Raw genomic sequence first — 25714 nt, 5'->3', positions numbered from 1 at the left:
CAGAATTAACCAGCGCAGCCCTCTGCAACACTGCTCCCCCAGCACTGAGGAAGAGCTGCGCCCCATTGGAGCAACTTCAGAGCTCATGCACCAATAGGAAGCCACCACTAAGGCAGGCGTCACAGGGACTTGTTTTTAACCCTGTTGTGAAAGACAGCAAGCTGCATAACACACAGCGGCTGCAGAGGAAATGCTACAGAGGAGAAAGTAATATGTACCTAAAATTAAAAAGAAAAGGCTTGACGGTAGCTCAAGGGTATTGAAGATATTAAAAAGATTAATAAATAAAACTTTAAGAATGTATTTTTAAAAAGATTAATTTGTATGTAAGGAATAAAACATTGTTAATAAAATGCACCGCTACTAAAATGCATATGACATATTCACTGAAGTGAATACAGGTTACATAGAACCACAATGGTAACTTGGCTAACTTGATCACATGAGCACAGCGCACACAAAACCTTATTACAATATCAATAGCTACACCTGCCCTCCATGTAATGATACAGAGTGTCATCAGCATGCAAATGGAAAGCTAAGAGGATAGGGTTTCCCCCCCCCCTTTTCCTCACAGCAACAATCCCTGCGCCCTTCTCCCACTGTCTGCACCCAGAAAGAATCCTGTCTTCATTTGGAAATAGGCTAACATCCTGCTTTATTCTCCTCTGTACATAAACATAAACCAGAGTTAAAACCCTCTAAAGATTTTGCATGACCCACAGTGCCTACTCAGGCCAATTATGCTTTCAAGGACATGTCATGAGGCCGTTATATGTCTTTGTCTTAAATTGCTAGGTGAAAATTATTAAGTGAAGCAGAGCATTTCTCACCAACACAAAAACTGGGCCAAGCTAACCTTGCCTGTCTGCACATTCTACGTATTGCCAAATTTTCAGCGGCCCATAGTGGGAAAGAAGGGTCCATGTCCTTCAGACATTTCCACTCACATGTACACACAAGTACTGACATGCTCTCAAAGACAGCCTAACTGATGTAACTACCCCCACCGCCCGCCCCCCCACACCTCTCACTAAAACATATGCAAAGCTGCTTGATAGGCCTGGAAAACCAATATGGCAGACGGCTTTCCGACAGAGCAGTAACCAGTAGCCCAGCAGTACAGTTTCAGCTTCCCTAGAGTGGTGGGTCAAGTTAGTAAGGTTTGCTGCTGTGTGTACTTGTCCCTGTCCTGAATACTAGATGCATTTCTTACTCTCTCCCATGTCTTTGTCTCTGTTAGTGAGTGTATTGTTTGTTCAAGATAAGAAGGGGGGACTGCAGCTCACTCTGTCTATTAAAAGACAGGAAACATATTCAGAGAATGCTAGTTGCAACCAATCAAAACAATCCTTGGCAAACTGATCTGGCTTCCAATAGTCCTACAGATCAATCCAAATATTTGGCTCTGGCTGAACAACCCCCAGAAGGGCACGTGTAACCTTTGTACTCATGAAGCTAGGTAAAAGAGGGCTCAGTGGAGAAGAAGCCTCATATGTTTTGTAGCCTCAAATCTCCTTATTAGGTAGATTTTTAGTTGGTGAGCAACCAAGCAACAAATGACTTAACGATTACCATCTGGGTTCATAGTATAGCATTCAGTTACATAAATAATTTAAAACTAAAATAAATGAAAAAATAATAATAGAAATGAGACAAAAAAAATAAAGCTCTTGTGAATTCAAGACAGATCTCAGGTCCAGTGGTTTTGATTCAACTGTCCCTACCGAAGCAAAAGCACCGTCTCCCTTCTCTACTTGCTGCGTCCACAGCGCTGGATTTCAGCTCCGCACAATGTAAGCTTATGTGGTGCGACTCAGAGGAGAAACTCTACTCTGGCAATAAACTAGGCAACAGTTTGTGTTCCGAAATAAAACGCTCATCAAATAAGCCACAAAGGGAAAGGTATTGTTTTATGCTATTACTTTGCATAGAGATAGTCTATTCTAAACTTCGAAATCGAATAACAATCCAGAGCTTCTTTCCTTTTCACCCCAACGGAGGTGTAGGTGAAAACGAAATACTGTGTCATAATCAGGAAAAGGTTGGGAATGTCAAACACCACAAAGTACGACGTGTTAAAACGTAACAAGAAGCTATAGTAGTCTTCGACTTGAGTAAAAGTTGTGATTGCTACAGTCAGACTTCAACACTGCTACTCACACGCTGGAATTGAAAAAAATGGAGGCTAAAAAAGGAAACAAGCGCTCCCCTCTCTGAAATACCACCCATTTCTTTTAACCGCCACCACGGAGGCTGGGGGTTGGTAGGTTGGGGGAGGTGAAGAACAGCAAGTCACTACCCAACAACTCTGGTTTTCTGTTTGTTAGAGCCTACCTACATCCACAGAGGAAAAACAAGAGGAAAGAGATATATGGCCAAAACACAACTGAGCTTTTTCAGTATGAGCAACACACCCGAGGGAAGCTAAGAATGAGACAAATGCATTAACATGATGTAGCAAACACCACCATGATGTGAACGCCGTATTTTCCATAAAACTCGGGGCAGAAATCCACGGGATTTCGGTTTGCAAACACATCATCGTGTGTATACACATCAAAGACTTCTCTGCGTGTGCATGAGCTGTAGAGTACTGGTTAAAAATAAGGACACAATTGCCTGGAGAACATCCAGAAAGTTAGCTGAAAGGCTAAGTTAGCATTTGTTGCCTCTCCTAGCGTTCTCCAACGCAGCAGCTGGCCGCTGAGCTTACATGAGTGGCAAACCATTTCACGACTTTACTTTCAAACACTTTGAGAATTTCGTGGTAACAATGGAAACAATTTAAAACAATGCCATCAATAAACAACACAACAAATCGTTTTTGACTTAAGGTGAAACAAGTTGACATTTCTTTTCTGTGCGCTCTGGTTCTGAACTTTCAAGCCCAACAAACAGAATGCACTTGTATTCTAATCTGACGCTAACACAATAACATGTCTAGAAAGGTGTAGTGTGCTGTTACTGATACTTTGAATTTGTAAGGTTAACTACTGCGGGGGTTCGTTATTCAAACTTAAACAACTTGAAAGTTTATTTATAAATGTTTGAAAACGACATTAGTAACCTAGTTCTCTTGTGGAAAAATACAGTTTACTTAAGTACTCGTGTAACGTTAGAACGACAGCCAACTGGGACACGTTTAGCTTTCGCATTAACACCAATAAAATAATAAGAAAAATAATGAAGGGACCTCTAATGGCCTAAATGTTACACGAGTAAAACTCGTGTTAACTTACATTATGTTACTAACAGATTTAGGTACGTAGTTCAAATACTGGTCGAACATTAGAGCTCAACAAAACTAACAGTGTGATGGATTCCCAGACTACCGAGCTAGCTATCAAAAACAACACGAGGAGCCGACGAAAAGGGCACGGAAGTCCACACACAGCCCGGAGCAGCCCTGTAAGGCAGACCATCGATAAAGGTCGCTTTTTAGCCAGCCAAGCAAGCTACTCTTAAGTGGAAATAACTTATTATAATAAATTGAAGTAGGCGCTAGGTACTTAGCTAGCTAAGTTATGTAGCTTCGTAGCTGAGGTGGGTAGACGGAAAACATGGTTATTTGGTGTGTTGGTTATAGTTACAAACCCTCGTATATAGAGAGAACTATATAGCCAATTGACACAAATGTTACTCACCTAAAGAGGCATTCCAAACTTGTATAAACGAGGTAATATAATGTACAGTAGGAAGTCCTTAGCGCATCCCAACATCAATTCCAATCAGACCAGTAGGCCTGTATATCGGCCTCGGAGTCTCCTGTATCCTTTGCCCTTATAAGTGGCTCCCTCTCCAGGGTTAGGAAACAAACTTCTCAGGGTCTCCCACGCATAGACGGAAAGTTAAATTCCCAGTGCTGTTCACGTGCACTGCATCCATTGAGTATCTATATTAGATCCCCGGCAAATACATCAGTTTATTTTAGTGTCTTGTATATTTACAATCGCTATTTATAATGGGGCATAAGCTGCTGTATGTGATACAGAGCTCTGATTCTGTCTCGGTCCTCACATTCGCAGAGGCGCCCATCCCCCTCCTCGCCGGCATCGACCGCGGGTCCCAGCGAAACTGACACACAACCACGCCACGGGGTTTCCCTGGCGACCGTGCAGGGGCCCTCTACTTGGGCGGCCCTTGCTGATGTTTCCCGCCTCTCGTCAGTGATTCGATTCCAATATGTCACTCATGTTACGCACGCGATATACGTGCAAGTAATTGGCGAAAGACAGCGTCGATTATTTTTTTCCATTTACTACGTAAAACAGGGCGGGTACTGCTTTGAGGAGTGGTGCGAAAATTTTCTTTCATTATATGTGTGTAGTGGTGGTGAACAGGCAGGAGTGAATAGCAGGATCGGGAGATAATTTGATACCCAGCAGAGGATCTGTACCTTCAGAGTTTCGGGAATTGTTCTTTATTAAATTCACATGCCGTGGAATTTATTTTAAGTCGTTAGTGGGATTATTGCTTTTTATTTGTGTGTTACTTTCATCAACTGTGGAAGGAGTGTTTGTACTAATACATAGTAGCAAGCGTTAGCTACACGGGGTCTCTGGGGCCCAGTTCCAGGGACACCAGAGGCAGGGTTAGCCCACTGGGTCAGCCCCACCTACCGATATGTCAGATGAATGGAGTATGAGGTGTCGTTTTGGTAGCGTCTGCTGAGGGGTTGGACAGGGAACCTGACCAGTACTCCTGGGTTGCATCCACTTATTACTGGTCCCTCCTACTTCTGTTCCGCTGCCGAAACCAGTATCTTCCTACACTTGTACAGAAAAAAGTGGCCGTCACAACGAAAACAACGCTAGCCGTTGCTCAATAAATCCACTCCTGGGAGTTGTATCCGAAAAATGAGCACCTTCTTTTTCTGTGATCTTAGCATTTATACAGAAGAACACTGAGACGCAGCTGAAGTATAACATTGTCGCCCAGCCAACTGCACACACTGGATATACAAAATCATCTAAGGGGATACATTTTCAAAAGATACAAGTACACGACGGATAATTTTGCTACATTTATAATCAAACTAGTCACGATGACGCCATTGGTTTGTTATCGTGTCATGAGACTCAGGAGCGACTTTGGATTGGCTATGGTGATAAATGCCAACGTCATTTGTTGCAGGGTCTGACGAACGACGAGATTAGACAGCAAGAATAACACAATTTGTACATTGCAGTTTGGTGCTTCTATAATAAAGTTAGCTCTTAGATACTCAGATAACAGAATCGAGAAAAACAATCGACGTCAAAAGGATTTGACAGTTCTATTTTGGTTATATTTGACTGATTAGAGTGGTATACCACGCCCAGAAGTGCTTTGGAGGTACAACTCTGGGCTAAACTGGACATAAGAACTATATTTTGTTCAAATACATCTGAAGGGTTAAAGTAAACGTCAAAGCCAAAGTTCCAAATTAGTATCAATCTACCTAAATACACAAACGTGTTTATGGTGAACAGGTACGTAGCTCAGTTGCAGTGTTTGATGTTTATCTGATTACTTAAGATAACATTCACATTGAACACTGAAATCGTTTTTAAAAGCAGGTCTTGAGCTTATTAACAGATGGAAAATTACCAAGTTTCCCAGCCGCACTGTGTTGGCAGGCTGTGGCCATACTTAACAGTACTGCCGTGAAAAAGCAGTGTCATGTGGCCCAGTCCAAACTATGCACTGCAACACTGCTGTGTTCAACCCTCCCCCACACTGTTTTCACTGCCACAGCTTCAGTAAATCTTTCATCTGCTCACCGTCTCTGTGTGAGGTTCTGTAATGTGAAAACACAATGCACACCTTGTTACTTCATTTGGAGGTTGTTGTTGTTGTTTTAATTGTCCTTATAATCTGAAGCACTTACACAAATCCATTTATAAGACAGGTGTTATCAAAGTGTGGACACATTACTAAAAATGACATAATCATAGGATCACAACAGTCTGTTCAATAAATATTAATACTGCATGCATGACACTACTTGCCCCCTCTATGATTGTTGTTACACAAGATCCTAAGTAATAAGCTCAGAATGGAACAGAATGGACTTGCTCAAGATATATATATATATATATATTTTTTTTAGTGACAACATGGAAACATGACAGCTCACACAATTTTTTGTGTATTGAGATTAATGTGCGGAAACTTATTACATGACAATTTGGCTTCACAGAACTTCCATCATCAAACTCAAACAAGAAAATCCAAACCTAACTTTTTACCTCCTTTGCACAAAGAAAAGAACAAAACATCAATGTCTAGTAACTGTGCATACTGTTTATGATGGCACACCACAGATTCTACAGAATATGGCCCTAACAAGCAGGTGTATATAAAATATAGTTGTTTATCAATAAGTGGTTTTAGTGACTCTCTAGATCAGGGATCTTTGGGAGAAGTTGCATATAGACACAAAATCATTACATCATCAAAAAGAGTGTTCACATATTAGATAATAGATCACCCTCACTGAGGAACAGTGACTCGCCAGAAGTACTACATCTGATTAAGTTTGAACTTTAATGACATAAATGTGTTTGTCTGCATTAAAAGGCCCTTTGAATAAGCATATTTACAATATTGGCTAACCAGGAAATACATTGAAAGTGGCCAGATTAAGCATGTGTATACTGACTGAGATTCTACTGAAGCCATTCTAAGCAGGTTACTTTTTAGGTCATATTTTTTGGGGGGTGGGGGGGACACACTTTTTTTCTACTGTCTTTGTCCTATTCTTCAGTGAGGAACCAGTCTCTCTTCCTCTTGCTTTCTACTAAGCAGCTTATACAGAGAACAGAAAGGGAAACAAATGGCAGAGTGTTTGTTTTCTGGTGGGGAGGAACATGTTTCAGGGAGAGTCAAGTCCAAGACTCTCCCTACTGCTGGGAAATGCTGTCCTCTGCTGGCATCGTTGTGACACTGCAGAGCCATGCCTTTCCCAAGCTGTAGTTAGAAGCCGTTTAGAGCAGCTTCAGACTGCCAGTGACATTATTCACCATCTCTTCTTCCCCCATGATTGCCAGGACAGTGCGGGACCCAGACTCCACCTTCCAAAGACCAGAGGGGTTGGTTTAGAGCTCAGCTTTACACATCTTCATGCCAAGCCACTTTACAATCCTGACAAAAACTGACTTTTTGTTTTTAAACCAAAACTATTACTACTGATAATGTAACAATATGTTTGGAATGTCTACTTGCACCACCACAGATATTTGGATATAAGATAAAAATGCTTTTACCTGGGTAAGTCCCGCATCTTGGACAAGATATGTGGGCAGACTGAGGCTCATGGCCAGGGCCTGCAATTCCAGCAGATGAGCCACATTGGTGCCCTGGACCACCACCTTCTTGGCCCTGTATCAACAACATGAACATGTATTTTTTTTCTTCCGATCGTCAATGTAGATGGTAATCTGGAGCACTATTCTGACACAGGAGGACTTTTAATGAACAAAGAAATGCTGAAAAATATTTAAGAAGAGCTCCAAAATAAAGCATCAGGTCTTCTAGAAAATAATACTGTGGTCTTACCCACTGTGGTCCCACCTCCAGGCCATCTCCCTCCAGCTGTTCTTCTCTTGTAGAGCCTGGTACAAGCCCACAGCAGCATGACCAACCTGAGCAGCCACCTGCACACAAACAGTGTCGAGTTCAATCAATTCAGTGTTACATTTCTCACAAACTTAACATAAAATGACAAAAAAAAAAACCCAACAACAACCCCCCCCCCCCCCACCAAAAAAAATGCAGATGGCATTCTAATGAAAAACTGCGTTAAAAGCAAAGTCTTTTCCATAATGACATACAAAAGTGAATGCAAAAAGATCCATAAACAAGCAGCAATTGAAGCATTGCAGTAGAGGTCTAACAGAGCAACTCCAGGTGATGTCCATGCACTCTCAACTCGAGGCAGACATATTTTCAAGTAAGATCTAAAAACTCTACAATCTTTACTTTAATAAAATTTGAAACCCTTCACTAAATGACACTGTTGTTGTTGGAAAGCAGTCTCAGTAGTGACACCTAATGGCTGTTCAACATTTGAAGCCGTGTATAACATAACCGAGAAGAAAAACATGGGCAACACTGATTAAACCCCATGTCAACATGATGATGACCAGAGAGGATCCTGCTCCTAATGCAGAGTTGTGCTTCTGTCATTAGCTGTTAGCGATCACCACACGGATCCAAGTACTCTTTTATTCTATTAACAGGTAGCGACATGCCAATCCCAATATATCAATATTAGGTGTGGATATCAGTCTGAATGACCCAGAAAACTGTATTGGTATCAGTGACAAGACGAATCACAGTTCCAGCTATTCAATCTATTTCTGTTGTTCAGTGTTTACTTCGCTAAACAACATAGCTTGGAAGCAAAGAGTAAAGATAAATGAGCGAGTGAGAGAGAGAGCTGTTGGTGGAGCGACATTAAATATGACATGGGACATGAAATTTCATGTCGCTCCATCAACAGCTCTCTCACTCGCTCATTTATTTTTACTTTCGTCATCTTCTTCCAGAGACAATGCAAGGAATTGTCTCTGACAAGGTAGAAGCTAGAACACTGGTTCAGTTTAACACTTTTTTTGGAAATATTTACTCTGTTTACAGTAACACAACATTAAATCTTATGTAACTTCAGCTGTCTCGTGAGCTGACATGTGGAGAAGAAAAAGTACCTCACCTGTAAGCGACAGCAGTATGTAACAGCCTAATGACTCCCACTTTCACCCAAAATGAGACAAAAAAAATATACTTTTTATTTTTTCAGTGTAAAAACCAACAATGGATGATTATGATGCGTGCAAGCAGAAGTGCCAAAAAGACAGCTGCAGGTCTTTTGGAATTTTCCTTCCCCTTGTTTCTCCTCTTCTTATGGAAGGAAAGCTGTAAACCCCTAATTTCATTCCCTTGTTTTCTTTGGTTTAGTAGCAAGCCCAAAACTGCATGTTTTAGGCTGTTAAAAATACAACATTTGTAATGACCACTCTGGAGTGCCTCCAATGTACATCACTGACCTCAAAATGCATTGTTCATGCAAAGTAATGATGGCTTCATTTGTCAAAATATGTGACAAAGACCAAAGAACTGATTTTGGATGTTAGGACGACCAGGAAACCTGTGGCCTCCGTTTCAAACCAGTGGGTGACAGTACGCAGTGCAATAGTTACACTCTTTTTTACAGTTTTACAGTTTAGTGTAAAATGCCAACCATATATATGTAATCTCTCTAATAGTCTAGATATCATTTTATTTAATTCAGTCTGTTACTGTCATTATCGTCTGGGCATAACTGTAACCACATAATCTCCTCAGGGATTAATACACACACACACAAACTAAAAGCTGAAAAAATGGTCCCATTGAACTAACCTTCCCAATGCCCATGGCAAGGTCCATATTCACCACAAACACCATCTTGTAAATGAGGTCATCATCACCCTCCTCCTAAATACCAGACACACAAAGAGACACTGAGATTTGGCTTTGGATCAACTCCACAAGGTCCAATGTACCAATGTGTACCTGCAGGGATTAAGGCTAGCTTATGGGCACCTCATTCTCCAGCTTGTTGAAGTAGTACATGGCCGCTTCCTCGGCAGACACATTCCGAGTATGCAAGAGTGCCTACAGTGAAGAGAAACAATGGAGAGGGACAGAAAACAAAACCATGAAGTAAAAGCAGACTTTATTTTGGTAGCCAAGAAAATTGTTTTTATAGAAATAATTTTCATCTTTTGCAGTTAGTTTCCTTATTGATTAGATATTATTAGGAATTATTTCCGCATATCTAATTATTGGTGAGTCCTTTTTGTTTTAGTTGAGACTGCAGAGCTGTATCCTCAATCAGTCCTTGAAGAAACTGTTCCTGAGGACAAAATAAATCAATAGTCCAAACACTGTAATGTTATTTGGAGCAATGAAGTTGCTATTGTGACTCATTACGAGTTAGACAAAGTCAAAGTTAGCTTTATTGTCAAAAACCATATGTACAGATCATACACAGGAATTTTAAATTGAAATGCTCCCATGACCCTCAGTGTACACTAAAACAATATAAAGATAAAAACATAAAAATAAAATATGAGTCTTATGTACAACACAATACATTTATATTTAGAACACACTCAGACATTGATAGACACATACACAAGTATGGCTTTATGACTTGCAGTGTTTGTGACACAGCTGTGAGAAACATTCCTAAATTTGGACACAAACATTATTTAACAAAGTAAGTACCATGAACTTTTAAAGAAATGTGATGCTGTCACACGATATAATCTGCACACTGAGGTTATACAGCCCCACCTGTTTGGCCGCCTCCTCTGGGATGTCCAGCTCTCTGAGCTGCTGCAGAAACACTGGGTTAACATCCTGAGAACCTGAGTCTGGGCCTGATTGCTCCGATGGCTCCATTATTATCTGCAAAAAGAGAAGCCGCAATACTGAACAACCTCCACAGAACCAACCCTGTTGAATTAAGACCTCGGCAATAGCGGATCACAGTGCATCGCATGATTATTTACATACAAACGATAGAATGGCATTTGACCACAATTTGGACGGCTGAACCGAATGGCAACAACTAACGTCATGCGGTCTGTCACCTTTAAGAGTAAGGTCTGGTTTGAAAATGAATGAACTGTGATTTGACCATCCTCTATATGTAAGACTAGCGTATTAGGATAACCAAAGCAGCGCTGTTCAGAACAGCAAAGTAGAATAAGACAAGACAGGGGGTGTTAAGCTGTACGCTGGTGCAAAATACGTTGCACACCGTTCAAATTAGCAACCCTAGCCTTGCAGCGTGTGATGGAAAAAAAAATAGCCTTATTCGGGATGTTGCAATGTGACAGTAAGTGTGACTCGAGATAAATGTTTTATGTGAATATTTTGTACAAAAGAAATCATGCTAAGATTTATTTCTACTATTGTCGGGTTACAAGGATAGCTAGCTAAAATTAGCACTAGCCGCTAATGCTAACTTTGCTAGCAACCCAGCCAGTTCGCTGGAGTTACCTGTTCCTTGCAGAAAGCTTGACGACAGGAACAAAAATGGTGTCTGCGGTATCTCAAAGTCTAAAATTCCCTTGCGATGGAATAATGTCTGCTCGAATAATGAATTACATTACACGAATTCTCATCTAGTACTGCCTTCGGCATTACTCCATTTTGGTCGATTGTGGTGGGGGGTGGGGGTTAATATTTCTTCTGCTGCTTCTTTTTCTTATACTCTTTGGTTTAATAGCGGTTGTCAGACCAACTAAAGGTACATTACCGCCACCTACTGAACTGGAGTGTTACCTTGAACTTGACAAAAATAAACAATAAAATTTATTTTTTAAAAAGCTTCTTTCTAATAAATCTATCCTTCTCACAACCACATCAGTTGCCTATAGACTTGCGGCCATGGCTTTCCAATGAGGTCTTTCAAAGTAAAATGAATCTTCAGCTCCTTGAAAGTTCCTATTATGATAATATACTTTTTTCTTTCCTGATCATAGGCCTGACGCTCCAAGTATACATGCTGGAGAGATTTGGGTTGCAGTGCATGCAGAGACCGGTTGGATGCTTGTCTGTTAAGTACAATGTGTGCTCTACTCTGAAACAGGTATTTATCATTTCTTCCATTCAGATCCTGCCAATTTTTCTGAATATTGGCATATCTCATCAAATATTTAATTGAATATTAGATGTCTTCTTGGGTCATTGATGCTCCACTGCTCCTGCCATACATTTTGGATCTAACTGTTTATCATCATCTAAAGTCAGTGCTTCCTAAATTTCATTGACATGCAGACTTTGTGACAAGGGGGGAATCTTACGCTGGATCTTGTCTACACAAATATTCCCAGTGTGTACCGAGCGAATCCCTGCCCCCACTTCAGATACTCAGACTACTACTGCTAATTCTGGCATACAGGCAAATCGGTTCTGAGACGGGTGAGAACCTGGCCTAGACTGGACTGTTTTAAGTTCACTGACTGGCACGTGTTAAGGGAGGCTGCAACAAATGGCGATCAAACCACCTCGGCGGAGTACACATCTGTGACCAGCTACATGAGTAAGTGCATCGATGATGTCAAATGCTGTTCATAGATTTCAGTTCAGCATTCAACACAATCATTCATCAGCAACTGATTGGAAAACTGAGCCTGCTGGGCCTGAACAGCAGTCCGGATTGGTAACCGCATCTCCAACACCACCACCACACTGAGCACTGGAGCCCCTCAGGGCTGTGTGCTCAGCCCACTGCTCTTCACTTTGCTGACCCATGACTCTGCATAAATGCACAGTTAAATCCACATCATCAAATTTGCTGATGACACGACTGTGGTGGGTCTCATCAGCAAGAACGACGAATCAGCATACGGAGAGGAGGTGCAACAGCTAACGGACTGGTGTAGAGTCGACAACCTGTCCCTGAATGTGGACAAAACAAAAGAGCTGATTGTCGACTTCAAGAGAGCACAGAAAGATCACTGTCCACTTAACATCGATGGATCCTCTGTGGAGGTTGTCAAGAGCACCATATTCCTTGGTGTCCACCTGGCGGAGAACCTCTCCTAGTCCTTCAACACCAGCTCCATAACTAAAAAGGCCCAACAGCGTCTCTACTTCCTGCAGAAACTGAGAAAAGCCCATCTCCCTCCATCCATTCTAACCACCTTCTACAGAGGGATTATCGTGAGCGTCCAGAGCAGCTGCATCACTGTCTGGTATGGTAACTGCACTGCATCGGATCGTAAACCCTATAACAGATAGTGACAGCAGCTGAGAAGATCATTGGAGCCTCTCTTCCCTCCATCACAGACACCTATCGCACCCACTGCATCTGCAAAGCCACCAGCATTGTGGAGGACCCCACACACACACTCTTCATCCTGCTGCCTTCTGGCAAGAGGTACCGGAGCATTCGGGCCCTCACCACCAGACTGTGAAACAGTTTCTTCCCCCAAGCCGTCAGACTCCTGAACAGTCAGTGACTGGACTGACACACTCACACCTTCATACATCAAGTGACTTTTTGCACAGTGTTCAGTCTTTTGCACAACCCACTGTCATTGTTGCACTTTTCTATTGCACTGTCTTGTGTCTGTATCGTTCTGTTCTGTCTGGTGTTGCACTTGCACTTCATGTAGTCCTGTGTTGATTGTTATGTAGCACCATGGTCAAGGAGGAACGTTGTCTTGCTTCACTGTGGACTGTACCACTGCACATGGCTGAAATGACAATAAAGCCACTTGACTTGATCATGACTAGTAACAACTATAATAATTTGACTTCATCTTTACTTAATAGTATCTGTAAATCAGATGTTTGTAACTTTAGTGACTGTTTTCCCAATACATCTATATCCAGTTCCTTCCACACCTACATGAGCAGGAAATAAACACTTACACCTTTACTGTACAGCATTTGCAAATTGGAATATATTTCATATGTAACATCTAGTCTGCATTGTTTACCTGGTCTAATAGGTGCTAATAAATTATCTGATCTAACAACTATATTCTTTTCTATATTCTTCTGCAACAAGGCACTCAAATGATACACAGCAGCAAAAAGACAAAACAGAGGGACATTCACAAACAAATATACAAGACTTAGGAGACCCCAGCCGTCCACGGCATCCAAGAGAGCTGAAGATCCGAGGCCACACAGCCCAATGACAACCATGCGTCTAACCTAGCTGAGGTAAGAGGGAGGGCCCAGAGGGAGGCTTTTATATGGAATCGGGGGCATCGCAAGGGGGAGAAAAGGGATGACGATTCTAACAGTATAACTGTCAGTTTTTTGCTTTTTAACGAAAATTATTAACCTTCAAGATTTGGTTTGGTCCAGGTTACCAACTCCCGACTGATGCTGAGTGCGAGAGACTGTTGAATGGCTCGGTTAAAAGCCAAGTCTGACTATCCAAAGAAACAAAAACAAAATAAAACACAGGTGGCCACATGAAAGAAACTGCTCGACTTTCCTAGTATTAGTTAGCTTACTTCATTTCTAGCAACATGTTTTAGTTATTTTAGCCAACATGTAATCGGTGCAGGCAGAGCCTTTCTTTCTACACAATACTAATATTGTAATAATAATGATAATTCATTATCATTATAACCCACATATACAGCATTTTTGGACAAGTGTGTATTGCTCTGCATATATTTTGCCTGCGACTGCTGCAGGTGACAGAGCCTTCAGTAAGCTAAACCCATCACTTGACTGGTGGCCTCTACAAAGATACTCCCACCTCTTTTTATTTTCTTGACTTGGTTAGACGTTGTGAAATTGCTTAACCATGGAAATAATTCTGTCATCATACATTTGAGGTCATCTGTTGCATTCCAGGCCTCTTGGTGTTGCTGAGCTGCTCAGTGCATTTGTCCTTTATAAGAATATACTAGACCCACGTCACCCCTACTTGTGGCCCATATATTGATGTGGAAAAATATACTGCAATTTGGCCCTTGAAGTTATTTGGCCCTCTTTGTTGCAAGGCTATGTTAGCTGGTAGCACAGATGTTTTTAAGTCCTAACATGCCCGAGAGAGTTCATAGTGGTAGGTTTATGAAATCAAGGAAAAAACAAAAAACAGCTTTCAGAATACTTTATTTCATTTGTGAGAATGTTCACCTTCTCTTATTAAACAGGTTAAATCACTACAGCTGCATCTTTAATCAGTATTTACAAAGATATTAACACACAAAATAAGAAACATCCTAAACCTGCTCCTTGCAGAGCCTGCTCTACATTGCCAAATTTGTACAGCCTAGATTCCCCCCAATGGTTCTTTGTTCATCACTGAGCTCTCAGCTCAAGATGAACCAACTCCATGTGTTTGTAAAAGTCATTATTTTCTGTGTTATGTAATGTTGTAACAAATGGCCTGCATTCTGACACACTGACCCTGGTAATTACACACTTCAGGCTCAAACTGATAAATCTTCATTTGAGTGGAGGGTGGGTAGAAAAGTCTTTTCTACTGTCACATTTTTTGCCACTGATTAATGGGACTGGGTACTAGCATACTTCAGTAGTAGATACTCTAATTTACAACTTGTAGTACTTTGTGTATTAAAACATTAAACAACATCAGATTTGAGAAAACAAAAATCAAGTGCACTTTATAAAATATGCATGTAGACTACTCAAACTCTGTTATATCGTTTCTGAAGTTGTGTCAAAATCTGTTTCCCCATTGATTTCCAATCCTACAATCATCTGAAACTAAAAAATTCCCACATAAAGAGCTGCAGTAAATATTAAAGGAGAAAGAGAGTTCAACACAAAAACCAGCATCAACAAATATGTCCAACCATACCCACCCCGGCTAAGCTACAAGCAACATCTACTGAGCCTGGAGTAGTATGATCACGTTGATCAAATGCCACACACAACTGCTGGACCATAAACTCTATAAAGAAAGATAGATGCAGTCACTGGGTCATGGTGACTGCCTTTAAGTGCAAACCATTGTTGCCAATACAAATGCAAACTCTGTATATAAAAGATGGACGTAGCCTCTGTGGCTGAAAAATGAAGCCAATGGCATATGTCTATTAAACCTATATTTTTTTCTAATGGCCAGCAGGAGTTGACTGCTGCCCAAAGACATCCAGTTGTATAAGAGTCTGAGAAAACACTTTCCTGGTGATGCCACGGGCTCGTTTCACGTCCTATTGAATAAAAAAAGTTGAAGTTCATGAATCATTAGCCGATGAGCATATAGTGCTCCTGAGCACAAAAGGATGGTGAAAGTAAAAAAAAAAAAAAAAAAAGCTCAACTTGAGCTTTACAAAGCCAGAGGTGACGAAACGCATCTTTTATATACAGGATATGGCTACAAACCATCTCTGCCTACAGACTCCCTTTCAAAAAACATCAACTATTATTTGGTCGTCATGTATCGGTGTAGAGAATACAGTTTCCAACGCCAGCAATGATGTTTGTACCTTCTTCGTATCAGTTCTTTTTTAGTTTGCCTTGTTAATCAAGCAGTTAAATATTTCCAGCTAGTAACTAGGCATCCAACCTTTTTTGAAATCCACAAATGGCCACTTCCAGCTTCAAAGAGGCAACAACCTTATGCCAAACTCAAGGCCTCAGGCTGTCAGTCTACCATCATCCATCTTTTATAAGGTCTATGTGGAAGACACGAAACACTGTCCAGTTAAAGAACTGCACACAAAAAACATACCAGGAGTGTGATCTATACAATGTCCAAATCTAAAAAGGAATGTTAAAATGTACAAAATATAAAAAAAACCCTACAAAAACTGTGGTTCACACAACACTGCACTTTAACATTTAAGGTTGGTTTTTTTTTTAAACAGAGGGACATTTCGCTTTCCTATTGACTTTCCAGTGACTTGTACACTAGAGACACATCCACACAAATATGAATAAAAGAAACAAAAATGGTAAGTCATCCGAGGTTTAAGTACCTTTAAAAAACACTTTCTGCTTCCAATCTCTCATATGGGTAAAGAATTAACAAACAAGAACGTGTGTGTGTGTGTGTGTGTGTTTACAGCAGTCCAGTTGGTGTGTGCGGTGCTGCAGTACTGGTAGATGGACCTGCCAGAAAGGTATACATTAGTGTTTTTGCTGGGTTGACTAATGTTGGATTGCTGGGGCTGATAACCATATATCAGCTTATGTTCTTACAGTATGGTATAGTTGGATTGCTAAGGGGGAAAAAAAAATTGGGTGATTGTTTTTTTAACCTTCCAGCAAAGTATTTCTCACACTAGTTAGCAACTAAGTGTGAATCTGCAGCACCGTCTCCTCGGCTGTGCTGCTGCTGCTCTAAAAAAAAAAAAAAAAAAAAAAAAAATCATATTACAAATCACACAAAATTTACATCAATACAGACAAATGTGTAACACGCCAAGGTAAACTAAGCAGTAATTAGGCAGCTTCTACCAACGAAAATAAGAGCAGTTGATGAAAGACAGCAGGCTGAGGTAGAGCGTGGCAGCGACTTTAAAATGTTGCTTTGAGCAGTGACTACAAGTTCTAAAATGTGAAAAACACAACCTTAAAATTCAGGTATCTCTTTTCAAAATACTCTTCATTCTTAGATCCAAAATATAAGAACCAGTTACTTCACCACTTTGTACTAGAAACATAAAACGTGGCAATACACGATGCAGTTTAACAGCCACGAGAATATGGACAACCACATGCACGCACACTCACATCTATATATAAAGCACCAGACACACACCAAGAAATAACTTCTGACCATACAGCAGCAAAGTACACAAGGCATAAGAGGTACCGCTTCATAAAACGGACTCCACAGTGATGGAAGATTCCTACTTTCAGTCTGCAGACCTGGCTTTCCACCAGCTTTGCTCCACCTTTTGACTCCAGCACATATACTGTAGAGATAAAATACACACTGCTACCATCTCTTTTTCATGAAGTGAGCAGAGTGACAGTGGGTCAGACTGACTTTTTTAAAAAAAGCATCCACTGAGCTTTTCAATGTCCTGCACTACAGGAAGCTCACAGTGTCCGCACTGTAAAGCACTGTCAGCAGTCACCAAAACACAAAGGCTGCTGGGATGTGAGCTCTAATTTAAACAACAACAAAAAACATTGTCCTCCAGAGTCCATCTTCCCCTCCATCCGTTAAAGTTCAACTGCCAGCGTGTCCAAGCTGTTTACTGTAACAGTGGCAGGTGTTACTGCAGTACAGCTGACACATTTCTCCTCCATCATAAGTCAGTGACTTTATTCTCCACAGCAGCAGCAATCTGCTGCAGTCTATAGCCGAGTTGCATCTTCTGGGCCGTGGTGTCCTCCTCTAGCGCCGTGATGATCTGATGACAAAATAATGAAGAGGAAGAAAGACTGAGAATATAGAAATGACAAACATTAGCTGTGTCTCAGTGAAGATGTTCTGTCATATCCATTCGTTTTTGGGCAGTAATTTTGCCTGTGCACACCACCGCAGTGAATTTGAACTCAAACAAGATGTGACTGAAGCTTAGACTTTCTAAAGTAACACTGACAATTTTGCTCATCTATGAGAGAGAAGGCAAACACTTCAGGAATGGCCAAATCAACAATTTGGTCCATTACTAAAAAGGAAGGCTCTGGCCAGCTTAGCACAACCAAAGCACCTGGTAGACTTGACTAAATCCCCTAAAAAGCAGGTTGTTCAGATGAAGGCCAAAAAGAAACAGCAGTGGCTCTTCTAATTCAATTCAATTTTTTTAAATTTTATTTATGAAGCACCAAATCACAACAACAGTTGTCTCAAGGCACTTTATATTGTAAGGTAGACCCTACAATAATACATACAGAGAAAAGCCCAACAATCATATGACCCTATGAGCAAGCACTTTGGCAACAGCGGGAAAGAAAAATTCCCTTTGAGCCAAAAGCTCAGACTCCTGTCCATTTTTAACACTTTTTCCACATTGCTTTTGTCCCCCGAATTGGTGCTTTTAACAGCAGTCTGGAGCATGGCCTATAGTTGCTGCTGTTAATTAGCCTCAACCTTCTACACTCAGCCACTTTGTTGGGTGCACCTGGTTAACACTGGGCCCTCTTTGCCCTGAGAACTGCTTTCATTGTTCCCAGCACAGATCCACCACGGCGCAGGAACCTTTCTCAGAGATTGCTGTGGCTCAGGTGGTAGAGCGGATCAGCTACTGATTGGAAGGTTGGTGGTTCGATCCTTGGCTTCCCCAGTCTGCATGCCAAATATCCTTGGGCAAGATACTAACCCCAAGTTGCCCTCCGATGCGTTCATCGGAGTGTGAATGTGTGTGATTAGTTTGCACTTGAGTTGAGAAGTGCTTGTGTGAGTGGGTGAATGAGACATGTTGTATAGAGCGCTTTGAGTACTCCGGGAGAGTAGAAAAGTGCTATATAAGAATCAGTCCATTTACCATTTAGATTTGGCTGGAGTTGTTGTCAGAGCCATCTTGTCTCTCATTCCACTACATCCCAAAAGATGCTCTATTGGGCTGAGGTCTGCTAATTGTGGTGAGTACACTGAACTCACGGTCATATTCAAGAAACCAGTTTAAATGATGTGAGCTTTGGGATATGGTGCATTATTTTGCTGGAAACAGCTATCAGAAGATGGGTCACAAACAGATGGACATGGTAGATTTTGTCATTTTACACCACCATTGCAAGCCTGAACATTGAAAGACGTTAACCGCTGACCACCAAATTGTGACCCTACCGTCTGAAAGTTGCAGCAGAAATCAATACACATCACACCAGGCAGTGCTTTTTGTCATTGTCCAATTTTATTGAGCTCATTTCCTGTTCTTAGCTGACAGGACTGGCACCATGTGTGTTGGATCTGCTTCAGTATCCAACATGTTGTGTAATAAAGCAATGCTCTGCTGCTGTCTGAGCTGCTGTTTCCTTCTGGTCAGTTTAAAGATGTCTGTAATGCGATCAAAGCAGGGTATAATCCCCTTAAGAACTGTCGCTCACTGGGTAATTTCTTTCTTTAAAACCATTCTCTGTAAACCCTAAAAAAAATGGTTGTGTGGGGGGAAAAAAAAAAAATCACAGCAGATCAAAAATTTCTGAAATACTCTGGCACCAACCACCAGCAACCGTGCCACATCTAAAGTCACTTGAGCCACCTTTCTTCCCCATTCTTATGCTCAGTTTGAAATTCAGCAGCTTGCCCATGCCCACATGTCTAAACACAGTGTCAGCCATGTGATTGGCTGGTTAGATATGAACCTTGATCCTTTCACATCCCACAAAAAAGAAGCTGCTGAAACTAAGCAAAGGGAACATTATTGCTTGGATGAAACGGAGCTCTGGAGTGAATCCGAGGCTCTTTTGTAATGAACATAATTGATTACTTCAGAGAAAAGAACTGAATTTTATCGATGAAAAGACTTTTCAGAATTTTATGAAATGATCTTGATTATTCAAGAGGATAAAAGCCAATTTTTTTATTGTATTACATGTGTTTCGCATTGAGAGACAGACATTGTTGCATCATGGTGTTCCACCTCTAGTGGCTGGAAAGAGTAGAAACACACCTGGTCGTAGTATTTATTGATGTACTTGTAGAGCTCGTGCAGTGCCACCAGGTAGTTCAGTTCCCCCGAATAGTTCTGAAACACAAAGCATTGAAGTGAACAACCACACTGTGTGTGTGTGTGTGTGTGTGTGTGTGTGTGTGTGTGGACGGGTATTAACATCTTCATGGGGACCAAAAATTGGTAGTTTACAATACTTGTGGGGACCAAAATCCCGGTCCCCACAAGTTTGAAGGCATTTTTGAGCCTCAAAATGTGGTTTTAGTGTCAGGGTTACAATTAGGTTATGGTTAGGTTTAGGGTAAGGGTCAGGGTTAGGCATTCATTTTTGATGGTTAGGGTTAGGGTAAGGGGCTAGGGAAACCATTATGTCAATGAGATGTCCCCACAAGGATATAAATACACACGTGTGTGTGTGTGTGTGTGTGTGTGTGTGTGTGTGTGTGTGTTTGAATGGGCTGTGGTTGCACTCACCCTGGACAGTTCAGCTAGAGCAGAGTTCATCTCCTGGTCACTGGCTGAGATGGTCTGCCTGATGTCAGCATAGTACCTGCAATAACCATCACTGTAATCAACCTCAAACGTATGACTGATAAAATACGTTTATTTCACAAACACCTGTTCAGTGTTGTCTGAGCAGCTTAAGCAATCCAACCTTTCCACCATCTGTTTGTAGCGGGGAATATCTCTGGCATACAGCAACTTGTTGATGGGCGAATCCTGTTCAGAAAGAAGAAGAAGAACAATGAATGACATTCAAAGACAAGAGTAACAGGAGGCTGCTGGAAAACTCACTTTTGCAAACGTACTAACCCGGCCCAGCTTGTGCTCTGCAATCGTGCATGAGTCCATGAAGGTCTGGGCGATCACAGAGAGCACGGCATCCACGTGGTCTGATGCCTGGATGTCGAAGATAAACTGGGGATTCTTCACAATATTGATCCAGAAACGCAGAGGGAGACTGGAGAAACAGTACCAACAGTATTATACATGACGGAGCCCCACCATCATCTGCCAGCAGCGGTCTCTATCAGACTATCATCTACCTGTTGGTCTTCCAAATATGGATGGTCTCTGGGTCAGAGATGCCATGTTGTGCTGCCTGCTCGTCCAGCAGGTCGAAGAAGTACTTGACGGCGAGCGGGACAGGACGGCTCGTGCTCAGGATCACCGTGAAAAGATCGTCCACAAACTTCTGCAACGTCCCCTGACAAACACAGTAAAGTTCACATTACAGCATAAGAAAGTGAATGTGTCAGCGTGTCAGCACTCAGCTCTTGTTTAGCTAAAAGAATATATGTGTGTGTCTGTTTAACTTTGTAACGTTGTAGCTAAAGATTAGCAGAAGAGTTGTGTGTAGTTTAAAAAACAGAATGATTTTTAGAAAGTGTGGTACTCCTGTACTCCTCATCTCCTTCCTACAGTCTCTACTCAATGGGACTAGACCAGGGGTGGGCAATCTCAGTCCACGAGGGCCGGTGTCCCTCCAGGTTTTAGATCTCACCTCGGGTCAACACACCTGAATCACATGATTAGTTCGTTACCAGGCCTCTGGAGAACCTCTGGAGGAGCTAATTTAGCCATTTAAATCAGCTGTGTTGGTTCGAGGACACATCTAAAACCTGCAGGGACACCGGCCCTCGTGGACTGAGATTGCCCACCCCTGGACTAGACCCAGAGTGTGTGTTGTACCTTCATGGACAGCAGGCGGGTCAGGTAGATCTCAGGGATAGCCTTGGCCCTCTCTCTCTCCCGCAGGCTGCCTCTGCGGTGTTTGGGCAACTCGGGCTCCTCGCTGGCCTTTACCAGATGCCACAGCCTCACTCCACCTTCATCTGCATCCTCCAGCATTGGCGTCTCTGCACACACACACACACACACACACACACACACACACACACACACAGGTTTGATGCTTGCCTGTGTCTCTGGTCTGCTCTCTGGTTTTGCAATTTTTGATTTCCTCCATCTGTCACTTCATGTTCCACATAAACACTCACACAATTTGATCGAATCGTTTTTACTGTCAGTGTAACAGTCAAATAAAGTCTAATGAAACATGAACTGGCTGAAAAGTTGATTTATCTTTTATTTTAAACAAACTCACTCTCTCCTGCTATGTAGTCGTGGTTGTCATGGTGAATGTGTTTGGTGTGACGAGGGACCAGTGCCACTGTTGCGCCATCTGGGACCTAGGGAGGAACACAAATAGCCATTGGTGTCGGCCGTGTCCTATTCCAGGATACGAAACAGTGTAGTTTGCTTTATAAAACGTTCAGTGGTAACTCTGACCTTGTAATGCTGAAGCGTGTTAAGGCGTTTCCAGTTACCCTGAACCACAGATGTCAAGTCCTCGTCTGACAGGATGAGATGACCGGCAACGCCTGACCTCCACTCTGCACGACACATCAGCACAGTGTTTGTGGGACATGCTCATCTTAGCAAACTCGAGTGTCTTAACGATGTTTACAAATTCATTCAGGTGCTCCCATCATCAGCGCAGGCTGATGTTATCATACAGGTACTGACAGTGCTGTAAAATTTAAATTCACCACGTGGGCATTTTTTCTCTCATCTTTGAGGAAAGTGTTCACAGACTGAGCAGTCACTGAGCTTGGTTTGGATTTGTTTTTGTCACGCTGTAGGGGGCGCTATAGGGCAACTAATATGAAAAGAAGGAACTCAAAGGAAAGCTAATTTGTGAGCACTGCACTTATACAGCGCCAAATCACAACAGTTGCCTAAAGGTGCTTTATATTGTAAGGTAGACCCTACAATAATACATACAGAGAAAAACCCAACAATCATATGACAGTCAAGGTGGTGCATCAAGAATATTTAGGACCGACGTTTTCCACATCTTTCATGCACTCATGCCCCTAAACCCCAGTCTCTGAGAGCCTGGTCCACAGAAGCAAGAGATATTTATACTTGTAACACTTTTCACATACAGAAGTCAAAAAGTGCACAGTTATTAAAACATGGTTAAGATCATAGTAAGAATCAAACGACAGGCGTTCAATAAATTAAACATAGCTGTCACAACCCTCAGAGGTGTCAGGCACCACAGTCAAAGCTGAAGCCCCTAAAGCCATCACACAAGTTTACTTGTGGGACACATTTGTGAATGACCTCCCTGATTCAATCACTTCCTTTGTTGCGATAAACTCGTCCTTACAGCTCCGTGACTTCAGTTGGCTCGATGAAGCTGCACACCTGACTTCAAACATCTGTTCCCAGTTTATGACTCCATATTTCTGCTGGTGTTTCAATGCAAATGAAGACCCTCTCTTTATAGCAGTCAGTGAAACGTCCTGCGTTTTTTTCTATTTTGTTTTATTGCTTCATTTAATTTGGAGCCATTCTGGTTGATTATACTGAACTTTCTACTTATCCTTTGGAACCTTCGCTCTCTCCTCTTCAGTCATTTTACGTCGCTCAGCTAATTTGTTTGGTTATATTTTATCGAGCTGTTCTTTTATTTGATAAAGGTCACGTTTACTCTTTTAGATTTCCCAACTTATGGGTAAACTAAAAGAGAGATCATAAAGTGTCATAAGTACCAGATTCCTCAAGGCTGACATGAGATGCATCAGTTTTCAGAGTTTGGTGTGTCACGCAGTGTGTGTGATTCTCACCTAAGTCCAGCGAGTCGGCGTGCGGCCGGTGTGAGAAGGATGTGCCTTTGTACACCTGATCCAGTAGCTTCTCTTTAACCTGGGTAATGGTGTCACAGTCCAGTACTTTGGAGGGCACAGGCTGGGTCTCATTGACCCCTCCACCCTGCACCAACACATTCAGTGTCTGCAGGGAAAAGAAGAGTGAAAGGAGGAGGAGAAAATTAAAGAAAAATACAACCTCCATGGGAATTTTTCATTAGAGCCAAAATGGTTATTTAGTTCAGTCTAGACTCCCCTCACCAGGGTTTTGTACTCTACGTCCTCTCGCAGCAGGCGGTTGTCATTCAGGGTGTACTTTGCTTTGCCAGTAACAGCGTCCACCGGTCCTTTATCTACCTGGTGCTTTATGGCCCTGAACAGCATGTACAGAGGCTCCCCCGCTGAGTCCTGCATGCACACACGCACACACACATATTTAACACACTGGTCTAACACACTCTGTAAGAGAGAAGGAAGGGGATTCTTTTACATACTTTTAGTCAGTGCTTCCCAACTTTGTAAATGGTAGATGCACCAATTCTTACATAGTGTTTTTCTACACACTTCATGTGTTAAAGAAATGTTCTGCTAAGTCAAACCTTGAGGGAAACCTGAGCTTCATATTTTCAGATTGGTGGAGAAGGTCATCTATGAATCAGAAGCTTGGTGGTTCTACATGCTACATTAGATAGAAAGCACGTAGGTGCAGAAAAAAGTTCTTCTATGTATGAGTGTAAACAGGTGAGACGTAAAGGAGTAGGAAAGTGCTATATAAGAATCAGTGCATGTACTAGAAATGTTTCCACTGTACTGGAGTGACTGGAAGGTTTGTCATTCCCCTCTGTGTTTTGACATGTCAGTACTGGAAACTGCTATTTAGAACTTACTGCTGTGTTCAGCAGTGTGGGTAGAATCCTTAACGCAACACAACGTGCTCTGAGGGCTCTCTGAATAAACACAAGTGCAAATATGTACTTTTCTATGAACGGTGTGATCACAAAAACAATAAATTAAGCATTTTTTTTCTTTTTTCTTTTTGCTGTGGGAAATTAAAGAGTTTGCGCACCGACTTTAATAAACAAAAAGGAAACAGGTCACAGCTTCAGTGGCTGCTTTTTGGAGCTTGGTCCTAATTTGAAAGTCATTATATTCCACTTTAAAACGCCCCCAAGTAAAATCTCAGAATCTGAAAATGTTTTATATCCTATATTTTTTTTAAAAACACTTATCCCTACTACTGTGCATCACTGCTTTTTTGTTGACTCACCCTGAGGAAAGCATAGAGGCAGATAGACATCCAGTTGGTCAGCAGCTTCTCCACCACCGTCTCTGTTCTGCAGAGAATCACACACACGTGCAGCAGCATTGCACAGCTTCTGAAGATGCTAAAGCCTGAATCTATGAGCAGCATCTGATCACTGTGGCTCCTCTTACCTTCGTAACATCAGTTTGGGGTTCTTGGCCACGTACTGCTCCACCAGGTCATTCAAGAGTGTCTTAAGGATGTCTGTGAAATACTCCAGCTTGCCATGAAGCGCCACAGTCAGCAGCGAAGCCACGTAGGCTCGGTCTCTGGGGGAGAAGGTCCGCTGGCTCTCCAGAGTATGGATGAACTGAGAGGAAAAGAGGAGATGAATCCTCGCTCTGCAAAGCTTAATTTTAGCTGTGATTGTGATAACGACTACCTTGGTGAGGAACAGCTTGCTATTGAGCAGGTTGGAAAGTTGCACCAGGCCCTGCTCCACCGTCTGCCGCCGACACTCCTGAACATCCAGGTCTCGTCTCAGAGGAGACTCTCGGTGGCCGGGGAAGAAAATGCGCTCGGCGTACATACGGTAGTCCAGGAAGGGGATGCCCGAGCCGACCAGGTCACTGGACATATCCATCATCTCCGTCATCAAGTCTGGATCAAAGTGATTAAGAACACAAAGGTCAGAGGCTGCTGCTACAGGCCAGTGCCAGAAGGCACAAGCTTGTAAATAGCAGCTGGCAGAATAAAATAAT

At 42.0% G+C, this 25714-nt stretch overlaps 3 protein-coding genes and 1 long non-coding RNA gene across 9 annotated transcripts in view; 1 reads left to right on the top strand and 3 right to left on the bottom strand.

The window, feature by feature from the left end:
- The window catches only part of setd5 (SET domain containing 5), a 31831-nt gene extending 27740 nt beyond the window's left edge, over positions 1–4091 (bottom strand). For 3 of the 4 annotated variants that reach the window (XM_039611864.1, XM_031749244.2, XM_039611865.1), the window contains exon 1: positions 3648–4091. The gene's annotated coding sequence lies outside the window, so the exon portion shown is untranslated. The remainder of the gene's footprint in view (positions 1–3647) is intronic. The other variant, XM_039611866.1, reaches the window with a different exon arrangement.
- A 1725-nt stretch (positions 4092–5816) lies between these two features.
- On the bottom strand, positions 5817–11232 carry si:dkey-19e4.5 (UBA_like_SF and PTH2 domain-containing protein). Its single transcript, XM_031749250.2, has 7 exons — positions 11038–11232; positions 10327–10440; positions 9571–9642; positions 9388–9462; positions 7543–7640; positions 7251–7365; positions 5817–7058 (listed from the first exon to the last, which is right to left on the bottom strand). Exons 2-7 carry the CDS (start codon positions 10432–10434, stop codon positions 6972–6974), a joined length of 555 nt encoding a protein of 184 aa, XP_031605110.1. The 5' UTR covers positions 10435–10440; positions 11038–11232; the 3' UTR covers positions 5817–6971.
- Positions 10460–25714, top strand: part of LOC116327621 — a 29609-nt gene continuing 14354 nt past the window's right edge. The window contains exons 1-3 of one of the 2 annotated variants that reach the window (XR_004200011.2): positions 10460–10633; positions 11523–11629; positions 13559–13716. This is a non-coding gene — a long non-coding RNA (uncharacterized LOC116327621). Of the gene's footprint in view, positions 10634–10659; positions 10874–11522; positions 11630–13558; positions 13717–25714 lie in introns of those variants that run through there. The other variant, XR_005612987.1, reaches the window with a different exon arrangement.
- plxnb1b (plexin b1b) overlaps positions 14609–25714 on the bottom strand; it is a 119686-nt gene continuing 108580 nt past the window's right edge. For both annotated transcript variants that reach the window (XM_039611829.1, XM_039611830.1), the window contains exons 25-38: positions 25396–25613; positions 25145–25323; positions 24978–25044; positions 23972–24118; positions 23690–23855; positions 22344–22447; positions 22159–22243; positions 21744–21910; positions 21098–21258; positions 20865–21012; positions 20707–20771; positions 20526–20601; positions 20052–20126; positions 14609–17846 (exon numbers count right to left, since the gene is read on the bottom strand). In XM_039611829.1, coding sequence (XP_039467763.1) covers positions 17742–17846; positions 20052–20126; positions 20526–20601; positions 20707–20771; positions 20865–21012; positions 21098–21258; positions 21744–21910; positions 22159–22243; positions 22344–22447; positions 23690–23855; positions 23972–24118; positions 24978–25044; positions 25145–25323; positions 25396–25613 — 1763 coding nt within the window. In that variant the 3' untranslated portion in view covers positions 14609–17741. The remainder of the gene's footprint in view (positions 17847–20051; positions 20127–20525; positions 20602–20706; positions 20772–20864; positions 21013–21097; positions 21259–21743; positions 21911–22158; positions 22244–22343; positions 22448–23689; positions 23856–23971; positions 24119–24977; positions 25045–25144; positions 25324–25395; positions 25614–25714) is intronic.

This window comes from Oreochromis aureus, linkage group 5, assembly GCF_013358895.1.
Source record: "Oreochromis aureus strain Israel breed Guangdong linkage group 5, ZZ_aureus, whole genome shotgun sequence".
NCBI classification, from domain to species: domain Eukaryota; kingdom Metazoa; phylum Chordata; class Actinopteri; order Cichliformes; family Cichlidae; genus Oreochromis; species Oreochromis aureus.
This window is presented reverse-complemented; position numbering and strand designations above follow the sequence as displayed.